This window comes from Chelonoidis abingdonii, chromosome 9, assembly GCF_003597395.2.
Source record: "Chelonoidis abingdonii isolate Lonesome George chromosome 9, CheloAbing_2.0, whole genome shotgun sequence".
NCBI classification, from domain to species: Eukaryota; Metazoa; Chordata; order Testudines; family Testudinidae; genus Chelonoidis; species Chelonoidis abingdonii.
The window spans coordinates 56458292-56474252 of NC_133777.1; the positions used below are offsets into that span (position 1 = coordinate 56458292).

Below are 15961 nucleotides of genomic sequence, written 5' to 3' on the forward strand. Positions count from 1 at the left end.
CGATGTACATAGCAGAGGGGCATTGCTGGCATATGATGGCGTATATTACATTGGTGGACGTGCAGGTGAATGAACCAGTGATGGTATGGCTGATCTGGTTAGGGATCTCTTGGAGCTTGGGTGTAGGGATGGTCTGTCGTTCGCCCTCCCGTCCCTGGATAAGGAGAAAGCGTTCGACCGGATGGACCACGAGTATCTCCTGGGCATGTGGGCATTTGGCTTCGGGCCCCAGTTTGTGGGGTTTATTCAGGTGCTGTATGCTTCCGCAGAGTGTTTGGTCAGGCTTAACTGGATCCTGACCGCACCTGTCAGCTTCGGGCAAGGGGTGCATCAAAGCTGCCCACTGTCGGGTCAGCTGTACACGCTGGCCATTGAGCCCTTCCTTCACCTCCTTCACAAGAGGTTGACGGGGCTGGTGCTGCATGAGCTGGAAGTGCGTCTGGTCCTGGCAGCGTACGCCAACAACGTACTCCTCGTGGTCCAGGACCCGGACAACCTGGAGGCTTGTCAAGCTGTTTATTCAGCAGACTCCTCCGCCCGGGTCAACTGGGTCAAGAACTCTGTCCTGGTGGCGGGTGAGCTCCCTCCCACTCATGCTTCAGAGCATCCAGTGGAGCGCAGGTCTGCTGCTCTATCTTGGCGTTTATTTCTCTGCCACGCATCCATCTCCACTGGAGAACTGGCACGGTTTAGAGGGCAGGGTGACTGGGCAGTTGCGGGGCTGGAGAGGACTGCTCTGGTGCCTCTCCCTCCAGGGGAGAGTGCTGGTGCTTAACCAACTGGTCCTGTCCATGCTCTGGCACTGACTCAACACCGTGCCTGCCCCCGGTGTTCTTGGCCTATAGCCAGAGGCTGGTTCTGGAGTTTTTTTGGCTGGGACTGCACTGGGTCTCTGCAGGGGTTCTCCATCTCCCCCTGGAGGAGGGAAGACAGGGCCTGACGTGTATGCACATACAGGTCCATGTCTTCTGCCTCCAGGTCCTCCAGAGACTCCTTTATGATGCAGGTAGCTCGGCGTGGAGTATACTGGCTCAAGCCTTCCTCCTCCACCTGCGAGGGCTCCAATATGACCAGTAGCTCTCTATCCGAGAGGTCTTCCGCAAGACCCCTCCGAGCTGCCAGTCCTCTACCAGGACCTCCTCCGGACCTGGAGGCTGGTTTCGAAGACCAGGTCCTTTGTGGCCACCGAGGGAGTAGATCTCCTTGTGGAGCCCCTGATATACAATCTCCATCTTTGTGTGCAGGTGGTGGAATCCCCGAGATTGGTCCTGGAGGGAGTCACCAAGATCGAAGACCTCCTGGACTACAACCTGGGGGGTTGGGTGGATCCCCAGGTGCTTGGTCAGCGCATGGGGCTCTCCACACTTATGACCCCCCCCAGCGCATACTCCAGGAGGTGGAGGCAGCCCTGCCTCCCGCTGCTCGGTTTTTCCTTGAGCAGGTCCTGTGAGAGGGCCCGCTCCTCACTCCAGGCCCTCTGAATCTTTCCATCGCCCCTTGCCCCGTGAGCCTTCCCGGCCTCCCCCTCTTCAGGCCTTGAGCCGGCTGCGTGCAATTCAGCCAGGTCGTTTACAAACCGCGCCCAGGGGCCATCTCTATATGTTCATGCTGCACACGCTTCATTACCCCACCCTCATGTCCCACACTGATACCAAGTGGCGGGAACTTTTACCAGCAGTGGAGGGTGGGGAACCCCGATGGCCCAGTTTATATTCCATCTTAGTCCCGTGGCCTGCCAGGGACATCAGCTGGCGGCTCCTCCACAGAGCCGTGAGCACAGGCGTGTACTTGGCACGGTTTACCTCTGTCCCTGAAGTCTGTCCCTTTTGTGGCATGAGGGAGATCCTGGCACACATGTATTTTCAGTGCGTCAGGCTGCAGCCCCTTTTCCGTCTCCTCCAGAACCTCTTATTGAGGTTCTGGCTGCACTTTTCCCTGCACATGTTTATTTATGCACACCTAATTTGAGGCCCCACTAAGTCATGGGACCACCTCGTCAACCTCCTCCTAGCCATAGCCAAAGTGGCCTTTCGTAACACCAGGGAAGGGAGGTTGGCAGGGGGGGGCGGAAGGCGTTGCGACGGTGGAGCTGTTTTCCATTCTTTTATCCGTTCACGTATCCGGGCAGAGTTCCTCTGGGCAGTGTCCACCGGCTCTCTCGACACTTTCAAGGAGCAGTGGGAGCTGTCCAGGGCTCTCTGCTCTGTGTCCCCTTCTGGTTCCCTCGTTTTGACCCTTTGACCCACACGCCTGTTCCTGTTATTGCCTCTGTTGTCCCCCAAACTCAGTTGGGTTCTGGATTTAGTAGCTCCTCCCTATGCTGGGGGAGGGGCTTTTTAGCAGTGGCGAGCACTAGCACCACGTCCCAGTTCTCATTAGGAACATTCTCCTGTATCCATCTGGCCTGACCCTATCACAGAGGATAAACATATTGCTGTTTGCATTGGTATAGTTCTTTTCATTATGAATATTAAAAATCTTTACAAATATTAATTGAAACTTACAGCATCTCCTTGAGGTATCATCACTGCCAGCCATTGTTCCTCAGGGTCTTGCTGTATGGTGAAGGAATCACTTGCTCAGGGCATACTCTCCAAGGGCCAAGAAAATTCCCCAGTTTTGCTTTGATAGCACAAGCCCTAGTAGACTCTGGGAGCCAGGTGAGCTGTTTAGGTCACTTCTTGTGATATCTGGAAGCAAAGAAACGGACTCCTTTCCTCTACCAAGAACTGTTAGGTGGTTGAAGTCCGTTTCTTTCTTTCAGAAGATATATAGAGTAGGATGAAAAATAAGAGGACTGATTCACAGCTGCATGGGAAGCAAAGATCATGGGTCACTAAACACATTCCTCTCCTCCTTTAGTATCACGTGGGAGGAGCAAAAAAAGTCAGAGATCATTGCTCTATATGCAGATCTGATTTAAACAAGTAACAAGCTAGTAACTAGATGATTCATACCATTCAGTATGATTCTTCCTTTTTTAATTTGTATAATATACTTGGCTGACTTTTGCAATTTTAGGTTCACCTCCCCCTCTACCTTTAAAAGACATCGTGCAGCAAATTCAGTAAATCATTTGGAATTTTATGTATCAAGCCTCAACTCCTAGATCGTTATTTTCCCATAGATTCTTGTTGTTTCCCTGATAATGTATCTAACTCTATCTTATACCCTGTAATTGTAACTAACACTGAATTTTAGTGAATTCACCCACTAGGTGATCTAATGCTGGACCGTTCTATTGAGAGATTTCCCTAAAATCCCTCAGCACACACAAAGCTTGTGAAAAAGCTATCATCATTTTCAATTTTCAAATGGAGAAAGTGAAGGTCAGAGAGGTGAAGTGTCAGAGTTAAGAATAGAATCCAGGTGCCCTGACTCAGTCCACTACTCCAGACACTGGTGCTCACAATAAGGTAAATGGATAGAACAAATGACAAGGAACCAGATAGATCCTAAAATACTGAAAGAGCATGGGAAAGCCTATTGACTACCTAGTGGTGATGTTCTTAATTAAAAAACAGAGAAAGTAATAAAAATGTGTGCACACACGCGCGCCTGCACACAGACGCACACTATGTGAGCTAAATTTGTGTCAGAGCTTTCACACAGTTTCTGTATAAATGTTCCAAATCAAAGAAGTGGTCCAATACAGGAAAAAGATGTTTCCAACTACAGAGAAAGACGTTTAGTATCAACATCACATCCAAAAAGTGTAATAAAAGTTTTTCAGACTAACTTCATACAAATAAATTCTCTTGACAATAAAACTGTCTTTGTTACACTTTGCTATGCTTTTTCATCAGGTACTTTGGACATCCATCTTGGTGGTTACAGAAATTCATACATAGTAAGTTCAGTTTTACTCCTAAATTCCACCCCACTTTAAAAACAAATGAATAAGACAAGATAAGATGAAAGATCTTACTTAGAATAGTTAGTGAAGTTCAGTTGATTCTGAGGATGCACTGGTTTAGCAGGCTCAGGGTGGTGGCTGGCAGGAACCTGTGTAGAGGGCTTATTTTCAAAACTTCTGCGATCGAAGTATGAAAGCTGCTTTCGATAGTACTCTTCATCTTCCTCAGGATCATAGTGATTTGAACGTACTATGTCTTCAGATGGCTTCACTTGAGGTCTCTGTGGTTCTGGAGCCCTAAATGGCAGTGATGATTATGATAATTAATACTTTGGTGGTTTTTAGTAGTAGTTTGTATTTTAATTAGAGTTCCATATTCCAAATGCTTCTTTGTAATCTAGCTAACCATAATACAATTTAAAAGTAACTCTCATACAACTATGTAGAAATATATTACAACTGCTTCTCAAATAAACAGAATTGCATTTAGGTGGCAAGATATGGAGCTTACATATGACTAAACAGTGGACTGAGAGCAAAACCTTTCAGCCTTTAACATATACTGTATTGAGGTTAGTTAGCTACGGAGGTTGTTATCACAACAGTAAAAATCCCTTACCACCTTTCCTTCGACTTTACCCATTTTAAAATTATCTAGACTAAATATTAAAAAAGTCTCCAACTTGCTGCTGTCTTTTCTTATGCCATAATTATTTGTTTCTTAAAAGGATCTGAGAAAAGGGCACAGTGAAGTTCACTCAATCTTGCATCAGAGGATCCTTTAAGAAAAGTGTCTTGGCCTCTATTACAGATGTACATGTCACAGTGATATAACATTTCTACTGTAATTTTAAATACCCAAGCAGAAATATCTCACCATTGAAACATCCCCTCTTTTACTATTAGATTACATACTTGTGTGTTAATGAGAAATGGTACATTTACCTGTAAATTGTTTTCTCATGTTCATACTGATTTTGAGAGGTTGGTTTGGAACCACTCACTGTGACAATGGCAGGTTTAGGTGCTAGTTCTGGAGGCTGTAAAAAAAATCCAACATATAGGTTTACTTCATGACATTCCTATATTTAGAAAGTATCTGTGGTATTCGTTTAAAAGAAAACCATGTGATTCAAAGTATCAAAATCTGAAGAAAGGGTGCATTTAGGGTTGGAAATTCCCCTCAATAAAACCTTCCACTTTCTATTTTTAACATACAGTATACTGAAGTTACATAGCTAAGAAGGTAGTACAACAAAGGAAGAACTCCCTCTCTTTATATATAAAAAGACTTACTGTTTCTGGTACAACCTCGTTTGGTACCTAACTTCAGTATATGCATTAATTATTTACCTTGACAGCTGATGTATCATTAGGGTCCTTGATTTTTTCCAATGATGCTGATCTTTTGTTTTCAAACATCTTAACTCTAGTTAGCACTGACTGTGGTTTCATGGCTGGATCTTCTTCTTCCTCTGTTAGAGTTGGTGGTGTAGGCAGTGGTTTACTGTTGGAAGGCAGTACTTCTGGTTTGGTTTGTGATGAGGGTGGGGGAGGAGGAGGCGGCACACCTGCACTGCTATGAGAAGGCTCATACTGTCCTGCTTTAGCATTAAATCCTTGTGGAGGACCTTGTTCATAGCCTCTCATATGTGGATCGAAGTACTGCTTAGGCTCAGGAGACTTAGATATTGCTGAAGGGTATGTCTCAGCTTCTGATTTATATCTACTGTGAATATCATATCCAGCAGCGGGCTGTTCTTCATATCGCAGTTGTGATAGACTGAAGTTTTTAGGTGCATGTTCATAGCGAGGCCTACTGTCATAAACCATTGGAGGTGGTTCTTCAAAGCGAGGTTGTGCTGGGTAGTAGCTGCGTTCTGTGCTCTCTTCTACATTTTGTCTGGGATTAAAGTCCCTAGGAGGTTGGTTATCATAAGGTGGTCTTGGCTGGTAGGGCTGTTTTTCATCATAATATGCCCAGTGGTCCTCATAGGGAGGTACACGGTCATCATAATGTAGACGAGGGTCATAACCACGGGAAAACTGATCTACATAGTTCGTAGAATCATACCTATATGTTGACGGCTCATACTCTCTACTGGGTTGTTTCTCTGCATACTGAACCTGGGATTCATAGATCAGATTTGTCTCTTTCTCCTGTCTCTGTACTGGATGATTAACTGCTGGTTGTTTCAAGACGTAGTTCTGTCTTGGTGCCTCCTCATTAATGTATGGATCCTTTTTGTATACCTGTAGAAAGAGAAAGTCTCATGTGTAACATGAAAAAAGTGATTGCACCTATGTTTATTTAAAGTGCTACACTGCAAGCAGAATTAGATAAAATTAGTTTAGGGGTTTATTTAAATTACAGGGAAAAGCAGTCTTTTTTTTTTAAGAATGGAAATTAACTTTAATGTTTGAAAAAATTCACATTCATATTCAGCGTATCCTCATCTACTCATTTTATAATTATCTGTTTCCATTTACTAAATTGGAAACTATAAGGTGTGAGACAAGTTTAGTATCATTTTGAGGACAACACAGGTTTTTGACAAAGGCTCATTAATGAACAGCAGAGGATGTTGACAATTTAAATCAAATATGCAAACAAAAAAAATCAGACAAAGCAACTTTCATTTAAAATTTCTTGTTTTCTAGAAAAAATAGAAGAGGATGTACCATTTGAAGCCATGCAAACAAAAAATAGGATGATTCTTAGAAATCTAGATGCACTGTTGTATAGTTCATGAACCCTCAGAAAAATCAAAAGGAATTCTCCAATAAGGAGCAAAAAAAACCCAATCATGTGCTAGCTTGATGTATAGCAGCAAATTAGTGCAATGATGCAGCACAGGTACCTTTGTTGGATCTATATGCGGTGATAAGGATGATGGCTCTTGATCTCTTAGCATTATGTGAACTCCCTCAGTGCTTGGTGTTCTTAAGGGGCCAGCTTGTAGTTGAAAAGAGTTGTAAGGAGCTGAGGTGGGCTCCTCCAGTCTGACATTAGTTAAGTTTACATTAGGATTAACAGCAGAAGGTGATGAGGTTGCAGGGTTTGTTTCAGGCGACGGGGAAAGGTAAGGACCTGCAGGTGAGGCTTCTGCTTTCTGTGAAGTGTTCAAAATATTTTAAATATAGTGCTCTTGTATAATGCTATGACTTTCCAGTCTATATTAAAAATAATACTAAATGTTTCGATCAAACATCTACTACATGTATAGTTGTTTAAAGAGCACTGACAGAAAGTATCAGGCACTAGCACTTTTCAGCAGTTTTAGAAAACCATATCACTTTTTACAAAATGAAGCAGATATCTAAATATAAAGTAGACTGGAACGTCAGGTATTTTCATATCAAAATAAATCACAGCCCCTTCATAAGAAAAAAACCCAAATTCCCTAACCCATTCTGGCATTATTATTGGCAGCTTCTGTGGTGCACTCACAATATTGTCAAGGACTGTACACAAAAGTCCCTGCTCCTTACACTCTAAGGAGAATACCTCCTATCAAAGTGTAAAGTTGCTGCTTACCAGTTGAGAGGCAGCTGTTTTAAATCCTGGAGAATCTATTCTATGATTTGGCTGGGTCTGCGCTTGCGATGCATAAGGAGGATATGTTTGACTTTCATGATGCATTCCAGAGGAATCCTCTCTTACAGGTTCAGAGGACCGTGTAATAGCAGATTCAGGAGGAGTCCCAACTTCATCATTGAGCGTTTCATCAAGTTCTTGATCAGTGTAGGCACCCCCTTCTGTATCTGTGTCATCATAATCTGAAGTGTGTCTACTATCTGTGCTGTACATGGAATATTCACTACCTGGAGCTGACAGGTAGGAAAGGCGATCATCGTGTAAGTCAAGGTCATCACTTGTTGCACCATCTGCCTGTGTCAAACAACATTAAATTAAGATCTTTAATAATTTTCAAAGGATGCCCTTCACCTTTCATGGGAAACTGGGAAGGATACTTTCTCGTGGAGAACTAAAAATCCATGTAAATTCAACACACTGTATGTATCTTCTTCCAATGTTTGATGGGCAGTTAAAAAGCCTGGTTCTTTAAAGTGATTAAGGGTCTGATTTTCAGATGTGCTGAACAATTCAATAGGAGCTGTAGGTGCTCAACAACTTTGAACACTTCTGTAAAATCAAGCCCTTATTGTTGGAGGATATTATATAAACTGCTCTGAAGGTAGGAGTCTGCAGTTTTCCTATCTCCATTGCTCCTCTATTTTAATAACTGCTGGCTTTCCAGCTGCTATACACAGTCACTTCCCAGTCCCATGGGATCAACAAGAATGGGGCAGGGAAAGGGGCAGCATATAGAGGAAATCAGAGCTTCTCTTCCTTCCCCCGCCCATTCCATCAATAGTGCTGTGGGATAAGTGGCATTAGCCATTGCATGCAGCTGGAATTCCTGTGCTCCAGTTGCCCCTACCTACATCTCATATGCCTGCTCAAAGGGAGCCTTCCCCACAGGTTAGGAACCGTTCTCTGAGGGTATGTCTACACTGCAGTTAGACATGTGTCTGAGTCAGCTGGCATAGGCCAGTCACAGATGTCTAACTGCAATGCAGACATACCCTTAGAGCAGGAGTGCGCAAACTACAGCCCACAGGCACGATCTGGCATCTAAGGGCTTTGGATCTGGCCCACGGGATTGCCTGCGCCGCTCCCAGAAGCCGCAGGCACCATGTCTCTGCGGCCCCTGGGAAAGGGCAGAGGGCTCCATGCACTGGCCTCACCTGCAGGCACCGCCCCTTGCAGCTCCAATTGGCCGGGAACAGGGAATTGCAGCCAATGGGAGCTTCGAGGGAGGTACCCACAGGTGAGAACAGCGCGCGGAGCCCTCTACCGTCCCCAGGGGCCGCAGGAATGTGCTGCTGGCCATTTCCTGGAGCAGCGTGGGGCCAGGGGCCTGCCTTAGCCCCGCTGTGACTTGCTGCCACCCCAGAGCTGCTCCAGGCAAGTGGTGCAGGGCCAGAGCCCGCACCCTGAACCCCCTGACGCACCTCTCACGTACTCCAACCCCCCGCCAAAACCCCTCCTGCACACCAACCCACTGCCCTGAGCCCTCTCCCGTACCATGAACCTTCCTGAACCCCAACCCCCTACCCCACATTAATGGCCCTGCCTGCAATTTCCCCACCCAGATGTGGCCCTTAAGCCAAAAAATTTGCCCACCCCTGCCTCAGAGTATCACCACCACCATATCAGCAGAGATTAAGAGTAATTCCCACTTGACAGCTGTTTAGTGGCCTACCCAAAATGAGTCAATCATTTCTATTCAGTTCTTCAGGCCTTTTTGATGTTGGCACCCTTCTTGATAAAAAAAATGATCAATGATTGAATGTACATGATAACATAACTATCTTCTCCCACTAAGCAACAGGGTTGGGGTATTTTAGCGCATGCAGTGTGGGGAAGCTTACAATGGAATTGCCTGTGCTGTACGTGTTAAGGCCACAAGGGACCATCAAGCTCTAATCTGACCTCCTTTATAAACAAGGACCATAGAATTTCTCCCACTAAGTCCTGCATTTAGCCCATAATTTCTGGTTAAGCTAGCGTATATCTTTTACAAAGTTACTAATCCTGACAGACGTCAAATGACAGATAATCCACCACACCTCTTTGTAAGTGATTTCCATGGGCAAATAACTAAGTTTTTTGTCCTCGTTACCAAGGTTAAATCTCTACTTTTATCTTGGTAGAAATCAGTGTAGAGCAGTTCACAGTTGTCAACTGAGTCAGTTGATTCCTTTAGACCTGGAAGTGACAGGCAGAACTATAAAAAAGTTTTTTTTCATTCCAGGAGAAAACCCAATTGTCTTGAAAGCACAACTGAGAGGAACGGAAGAGAGAGATGTACAGATACAGTGGTGACCACTAAGAGCAGCAATATCACCAGGATGGTTTTTAAGCCACAAAGATACTTTACAACGATCTTATTATGATCATGAAAAAGGGAAAGGAAAGACTGCTCACTACTGTACTGTGTAAGAACAGTAATGGTTTTATCATTCATACTCAAAGGGAAAGTGACATTTCTTACCTTTCCTTCTGAAACCCACACCAACTGGTTCTGTTGCTGCTGAACTGCTTCCTTTAGTGCTCCATACCAGCCATCATTCATTGAATTCAAGTTGATAGTAGCTAAAAATAAAATGGGGTTAATGACTTCTTATATAACATTTCTTTTTCAGTTGGAGAAAGTTCTGGACCACTACTATCAAATGCAATGTGAATTGTGAGTTTAAATAACTCTTAGGGTACTTTGTATACACACATTTATGTATGTCTCCCTTTTATACAAAGTAGTTTTGGGCATTTTATCAGAGTTAACAATGAGAGCTGAGTTTAAGCACAATTCTACTTTAAAAGAAACTATTAATGTGGCATCTTTTTCCTTAAAATACTTTCCTCTTGTGTTTAATTCAGAGTCCTATCTGTTTCCTTTAGATTTCCTAACATGTTTCTGCTGATTTTTACTCCTGTTGGCCTTGCCAAGCCAACACAGCTAAGAGAAAGTGAGGTGGCTTAAATTCCTACCTGTGCTTCAGCAGGACAGATCTTTACTGAATTCCACCTATGTATCTGAGACTACACAAATACAGCAGATGTAATCTGGTCTGCAAAAGTATTACTGGTGATGACATACAAGGAAGAAAGCGTCTAGTTTGACTGGGATTTATTAATTGCCAGCCCTGTAAGCAAAAATCAACTTTTTTTTAATTAGTAAAACGATCGTATTTGATTCAAGAATCAAATATAGAAAACTGCAGCACCCTATGATGTCATTTTTACAGTAACTTTCAAAGCAGAACCACATGTTAAGCCATCACTCTCCCACTGTTAAATACCACTCTTTGCTGCTATGGGGCAATACATAAGTCTGAAAGTGAATCAGGACCACAGCACAAGGAGGAAGGCCAGTCATGGATACAGTGTGAATTAGTCACAGTGAGAGCAGCATTGAATACCTAAGAAAGGGAAAGAGTTTGGGAAGGGGCCAAAACGTACCATGGGTCATGAAGGGATCTTTGTCTGCTACCCCCCCTTCAAAAAGAGAGGCAGGAAGAAAGTAGAAATACAAGAAGTGAAGAAAAGAACCACACAGAATACACACTAGTGCTGACAGATCTTTGAAACTTGTGAAAACCACTAAGCAACTTTTTATTAAAATTTGAGGGGCTTTGACGTAATGGGTACTATTGGTACTCAGTTACCTAGGAATGCAAAACTAAAAATCATATTCACACTATACAAGAGATGCTGTTCAAACCTATGTTGGATATATTACCCCGCCCCAATTTAAGTTGGGCTTGGTTCATAAACATTTCCTACTGTTTACTTACTTGTGAAGAGATGATGATTATTTTTCCGTAGCTTGTGAGCTCTTTCATACAATTTTCTGGCACTTTTCCGTGATTCTGGACACAGTCTCATTCTCATGGTTTTTACACCCTGCTTGGAATCAGGGTTCAGGAACACCACAATGGGATACCATTGTGCATAATTCAGACGATCCACAGCATTTGGAGTGACATCTAACAGAGCATGTTTGTCCTGCAGACAATAGTACATATGCAAGTAAAGCTTTCAAGCACTCTCTCTCTAGATAATGCATTTTTAGTGTCTTCTACAGGTTTGTTTTCTATTTACTCTACAAAATTCACCATAGCATTTATGCACTGATAACTAACTTACTAACCTTTTCCATTCTGAAAATGGGAAAACATATGGGAATTCCCAATACAGCTAGACTGCCCATGCAATCAGTCCCATCAATATCAGTACTACTAAAAATTGGTATGCCTAAACAAACATGTAATATATTTAACCCCTATAAATCAGGCACTTTTCTGAGGTAAAAGATGAGCCATAAAGGGGCATTGTACCAGAAACAATGTCTGTGATTACTAGGAAGAAAGGCCAGGTCCAGATTCCTAGGCAGAGCTAGTTTTCATGTCTCTTCAACTCTCCTTCCAAGAAATCCCTGCCACAGAGCCAAACTCAGGAACATGCAATTAGTGCAATAGCATGTAGTGTTTCTAGCTTGTGATGTTCCTTCAGTGGCTAACATTTTTTCACAGGAGGGGGCAATAAACAATTGTTTTTAAAATAAGATGAAAGAAGAGGGAAGGGATGGGAGTCACATGGGGTGAGCTAGTATTAGACATCTCCAGGAACCTAAATGAGGGAGTTTGGCATCAGTTTCTTCAATTAATTAATCTGTCACTTGCTTAAAAAAATGCGTATGAGCACTACAGCTGCAAGTCCCACCCTTCTTCACGTGAAGAAAGTAGAAGAGAGTAAGCAGCTTAGAACAGCAGTAATGGAATAGTAGAGACTTCTTGAAACAGAGCCTACAAGCACATCCAGATTGAAGAATTTAATGATAGGGGGTGGGGCGGAGGGATCAACTTTTTCAAGTGATAGTCTGCATTGTATTCCACAAGTGGTTATCACATGTCTAGTCTACATGCATTGGATAACTTTTTAGTTAGCAGTACCTGGAGGGGTGGCACATGCACCCTTTGCTTCCTCAAGTGCATGACCAAAGTATAAAGGGCAGAGTGGACCAGTACTGCCTGTGATTCCACGTGGTGAAGCACAAGTCCCTGAGTTTAAAGCACTGCCCCTCCTGGAAGACCATCCTACATCTCAATACCCATGCAAGTGGCACGTTCTGGACTGGTGAGAGATCTGCAGGTCCTTTTTGAAACAGACCCAGCATTTAACGGACTAGTGGTTGAGGGCCTTCTTGTTGGGAGCAGTCCATACACCCAGACTTTGTTTCTGGGCCCCCAACGTCCAAACCTTTCGGGGACCAGAGATCCTCAAGGTTTGCACCAGACACACCATCAAAACAAACTGAGATGTTCTCTCCAAAGTGGCCTTGATGCCAAGAGAGAGTCAGGTCCAGCCAGACACTGAGCAGAAGAAGTGCAGAATGTCTTCCCTAAGCTCTGACTCTAAGCCTTACAAAATGACATGGCTGTCAGATATCAAAGGTACATCAAAGTTGAGGAAAAACTCCCTAAGCATCGCAGAAAGCACCAGTCAGGATGACCCAGATGTGCCATAGGTGTCACCTAGCATGAGCCATGCTGGGAATAGGGAGCATAGTCTCAAATGGGACCTGACCCAAGACTCCAAGCATACTGGTACAGTGACCATTCATACCAGCCCCCATGACCTCCCACACTATACAATGTTAATTTATAGGGTATGTGGGTCCCATAAGCACTCCCAGTTTGCCAAGGACCCAGCTTCCCTAGAGCAGTGTTTCTCAACCAGGGATCCAGGTAACCGGGGGGCATGTGCAGGTCTTCCAGAGCTGCACATTGATGAAGTCGTCAACCTGCCATAGTTCTTCCTGAAGACTCATGCAAGGAAGGCAACCAGAGGCTGCATAAAAATTGGATTGAAGAAAGGCCTTTCTGTTCTACTTGTACTAGGCCCTTCAGAAAATCCCTCCATCTCTTGGTGGTTTATGGGGGAAGAGGGCTAGGGGACAAGCAGTGTTCACTCAGAATATTCCAGTTGGATAGCCCAGTTCATGTTTAGACTGGCAGGGAATCCTCTCCTTCGCGGAGTACTAGCACACCTTACCAGGGCACAAACTACATCAGTGGCCTCTTTGGCAGGCATATCCCTGAGACATCTGTAGGCTGGCAACTTGGTCTTCTGTGCACACATTCATGAAATATTATGCATGAGTGCAAGCAAACAGGGATGATGCTGTTTGGGAGGACTGTGCTGCAGTCCCTGTGGGAGTGAACTCCTTGTACCTGCGCCAGGGAAGGTCTACTGTTTGGGAGTTACCAGCAGTAGAATATGATATGGACAATCACTAAGAAGGAAAGGAGATTACTCACCTGTGCAGTAACAGATGTTCTTTGAAATATATAGTTCATATACATATATCCCATGTATATGGACTACACATCTCAATGCAAAAAGGTTATTCACCCTGTGTAATAACTGTAGTCCTTCAAGATGCATTCCCCCTCCCCCCACAAATGGGCACTTCACTTCATATGAACATGCACCTCACATGACTTCGATAAGAGATTTTCATTAGTAATGTCCATTTGGCCCACACATGCACTGCTGATATTCTCAAGCCCTGCAACAAGACAAACTGTCCTCAGTTCCTTCTCCACTGCTAAGTCTCAGAAGGAACTCTGAAGCAGAAGGGAAGGAGGACAGGTAGAGGAGCACCCACAGAGGACACACATCTCTAAGAACCATAGCTGCTGCACACAGTAAGTAACCTCTTTTTCTTTGAGTAGTATCCCTATAGATGCCCCGCATCTGATGACTCCCAAGCAATACCCCCATAAAGAGGAGGGAGCTTTGGAATTGAGTCTAGAACTGAGGAAAGAACTGCATTGCCAACAGCCACATCACATCTAGAGGCATTAACTAGAGCCTAATGCCTGGAGAAGGTATGTACTGAGGACCATGCAAATCTCAGATACTAGGACATTTTTAAGTGAAGTCATAGATGTAGACTGGGACCTTGTAGAATGAGTTGACACATCAGAAGGAGATAGAATGCTGGAAGCACTGCAACATACAATAATACATCCTGTAATCCATTTTGACAGTAGTTGGATGGAAAGAAACTGGGAATGGATCCTATGGTTACGTAAAGTTCTGAAGTACAGAATAGAGTTGCGGTATTGAGTGACATGCTAGTACCTCCAGGAGAGTACCAAGAGTTTCAAGTGCTTTACAGAAGGTGCTGATGTAGCCGGAGCTTAGTCTTACACAGCACCTAAGAACCTGAGACGGGTACTGGGAGAAGGGTTAAATCTGACCCTGATCATCTGTTTGCGCTCTGGCCATCTCCACCAGATGGTATTGGGGCTTTCTTGGAGCCAGGCTTAGCCTTAGAGGTATGGGATTTTCCTGCCTCACTAGTATCAGAGGAGCCCTTTTCCTCTGTAGTACTGAGCCAAAAGGTCAAAGTCCCAGTCTGTTGACCAGCTCAGATAGTTTTCAAGTAGACTCCTTAACAGGAGAGCTAGATCTCCTCTTCTTGAGATCTTCAGAGGAGGTCTCTGAGGCTCTCTCTTTTTCAGGAGAGTGCTGTACTGAGGTTGATGAGATGCTAGATATCCCCATAGACTGATGTGCACGGGGGTTCTCTTGACCAGGCACCAAAGCAGGATACAAGGAGCACTCCATCATTAACAGCTGCAGCTTGATTTCCCAGTTCTTTCAAGCCCTGGATCTGAGGGCTAAACAGAAGTTACACTTCTATAGGACATGAGACTCTCCTAGGCAGCAAACACATTTAAAAAGAGAGTGTCTGTCATCCACCATGATGGCCTCTAAATGTGTGGCAACATTTAAACCCCAGTGAAGTGGGCATGCTCATCGCAGGGAGGACCTCCCAGGAGAAAATAAAACAATCTTCTAAATAACCAGTTTAACTAACTACAAACTAACTAATTTACTAACTAAAACTAAAATCAACTAAGTTAGACCAAAGTCAGCAAGTAGCCAAGGCACGTACCATGAGGATGTGCTAAGCTGTGTGTCAAGCCAAGGTGGTTGAGAAGGAACTGAGGGCTGTTTGCCTGTGCAGCTTGATACAGTCTTGATGTAGGGCACAAGGACATGAGCAGGGCATGTGTAGGCCAAATGGACACTGCCAATGGAAATCTATCAAAAGGTGCATGAGGCAAACCTTGAAGTACATCCCTTACTCAGGTAAGTAATTTATGGCTTTAAAATTTGTTATTGGTACATCTTTGAATTGCCATGCCACTAAGAGATAATAGTAATTGGAGCAGAGACTGGAACTTGGATGTCCCCCATGAGTACCTTAACCACTAAGGTACACACTCACTCTCATACTCTCTCTCTGGGCAAATAAATACTCAAGTGTTTTATACTAAGTGGAACAGCTTCAACAGGAGAGACTGAAAGACACCTCTTCACTGGAGCTAGGCAGAATCTTTTTAGGTAAAACTTTTTCTTCACTGAAGATGAAACAGAACACTTTAGCAAATTTGTGTCCATTTCAGCAAATTGTTTGTCAAAATGAAAAGAAATCATTCAGAAGTGTCTAAACAAAA

At 44.0% G+C, this 15961-nt stretch overlaps 1 protein-coding gene across 9 annotated transcripts in view; it reads right to left on the reverse strand.

Moving 5' to 3' along the window:
• TJP1 (tight junction protein 1) overlaps positions 1-15961 on the reverse strand; it is a 308887-nt gene that overhangs the window by 31900 nt on the left and 261026 nt on the right. For 7 of the 9 annotated variants that reach the window (XM_075069579.1, XM_032779736.2, XM_032779720.2 and 4 more), the window contains 7 exons: positions 11222-11432; positions 9919-10019; positions 7395-7748; positions 6718-6969; positions 5210-6109; positions 4802-4896; positions 3929-4153 (listed from right to left, as the gene is read on the reverse strand). In XM_075069579.1, the coding sequence (XP_074925680.1) occupies positions 3929-4153; positions 4802-4896; positions 5210-6109; positions 6718-6969; positions 7395-7748; positions 9919-10019; positions 11222-11432 (2138 nt within the window). The remainder of the gene's footprint in view (positions 1-3928; positions 4154-4801; positions 4897-5209; positions 6110-6717; positions 6970-7394; positions 7749-9918; positions 10020-11221; positions 11433-15961) is intronic. The other 2 variants (XM_032779749.2, XM_032779728.2) reach the window with 1 other exon arrangement.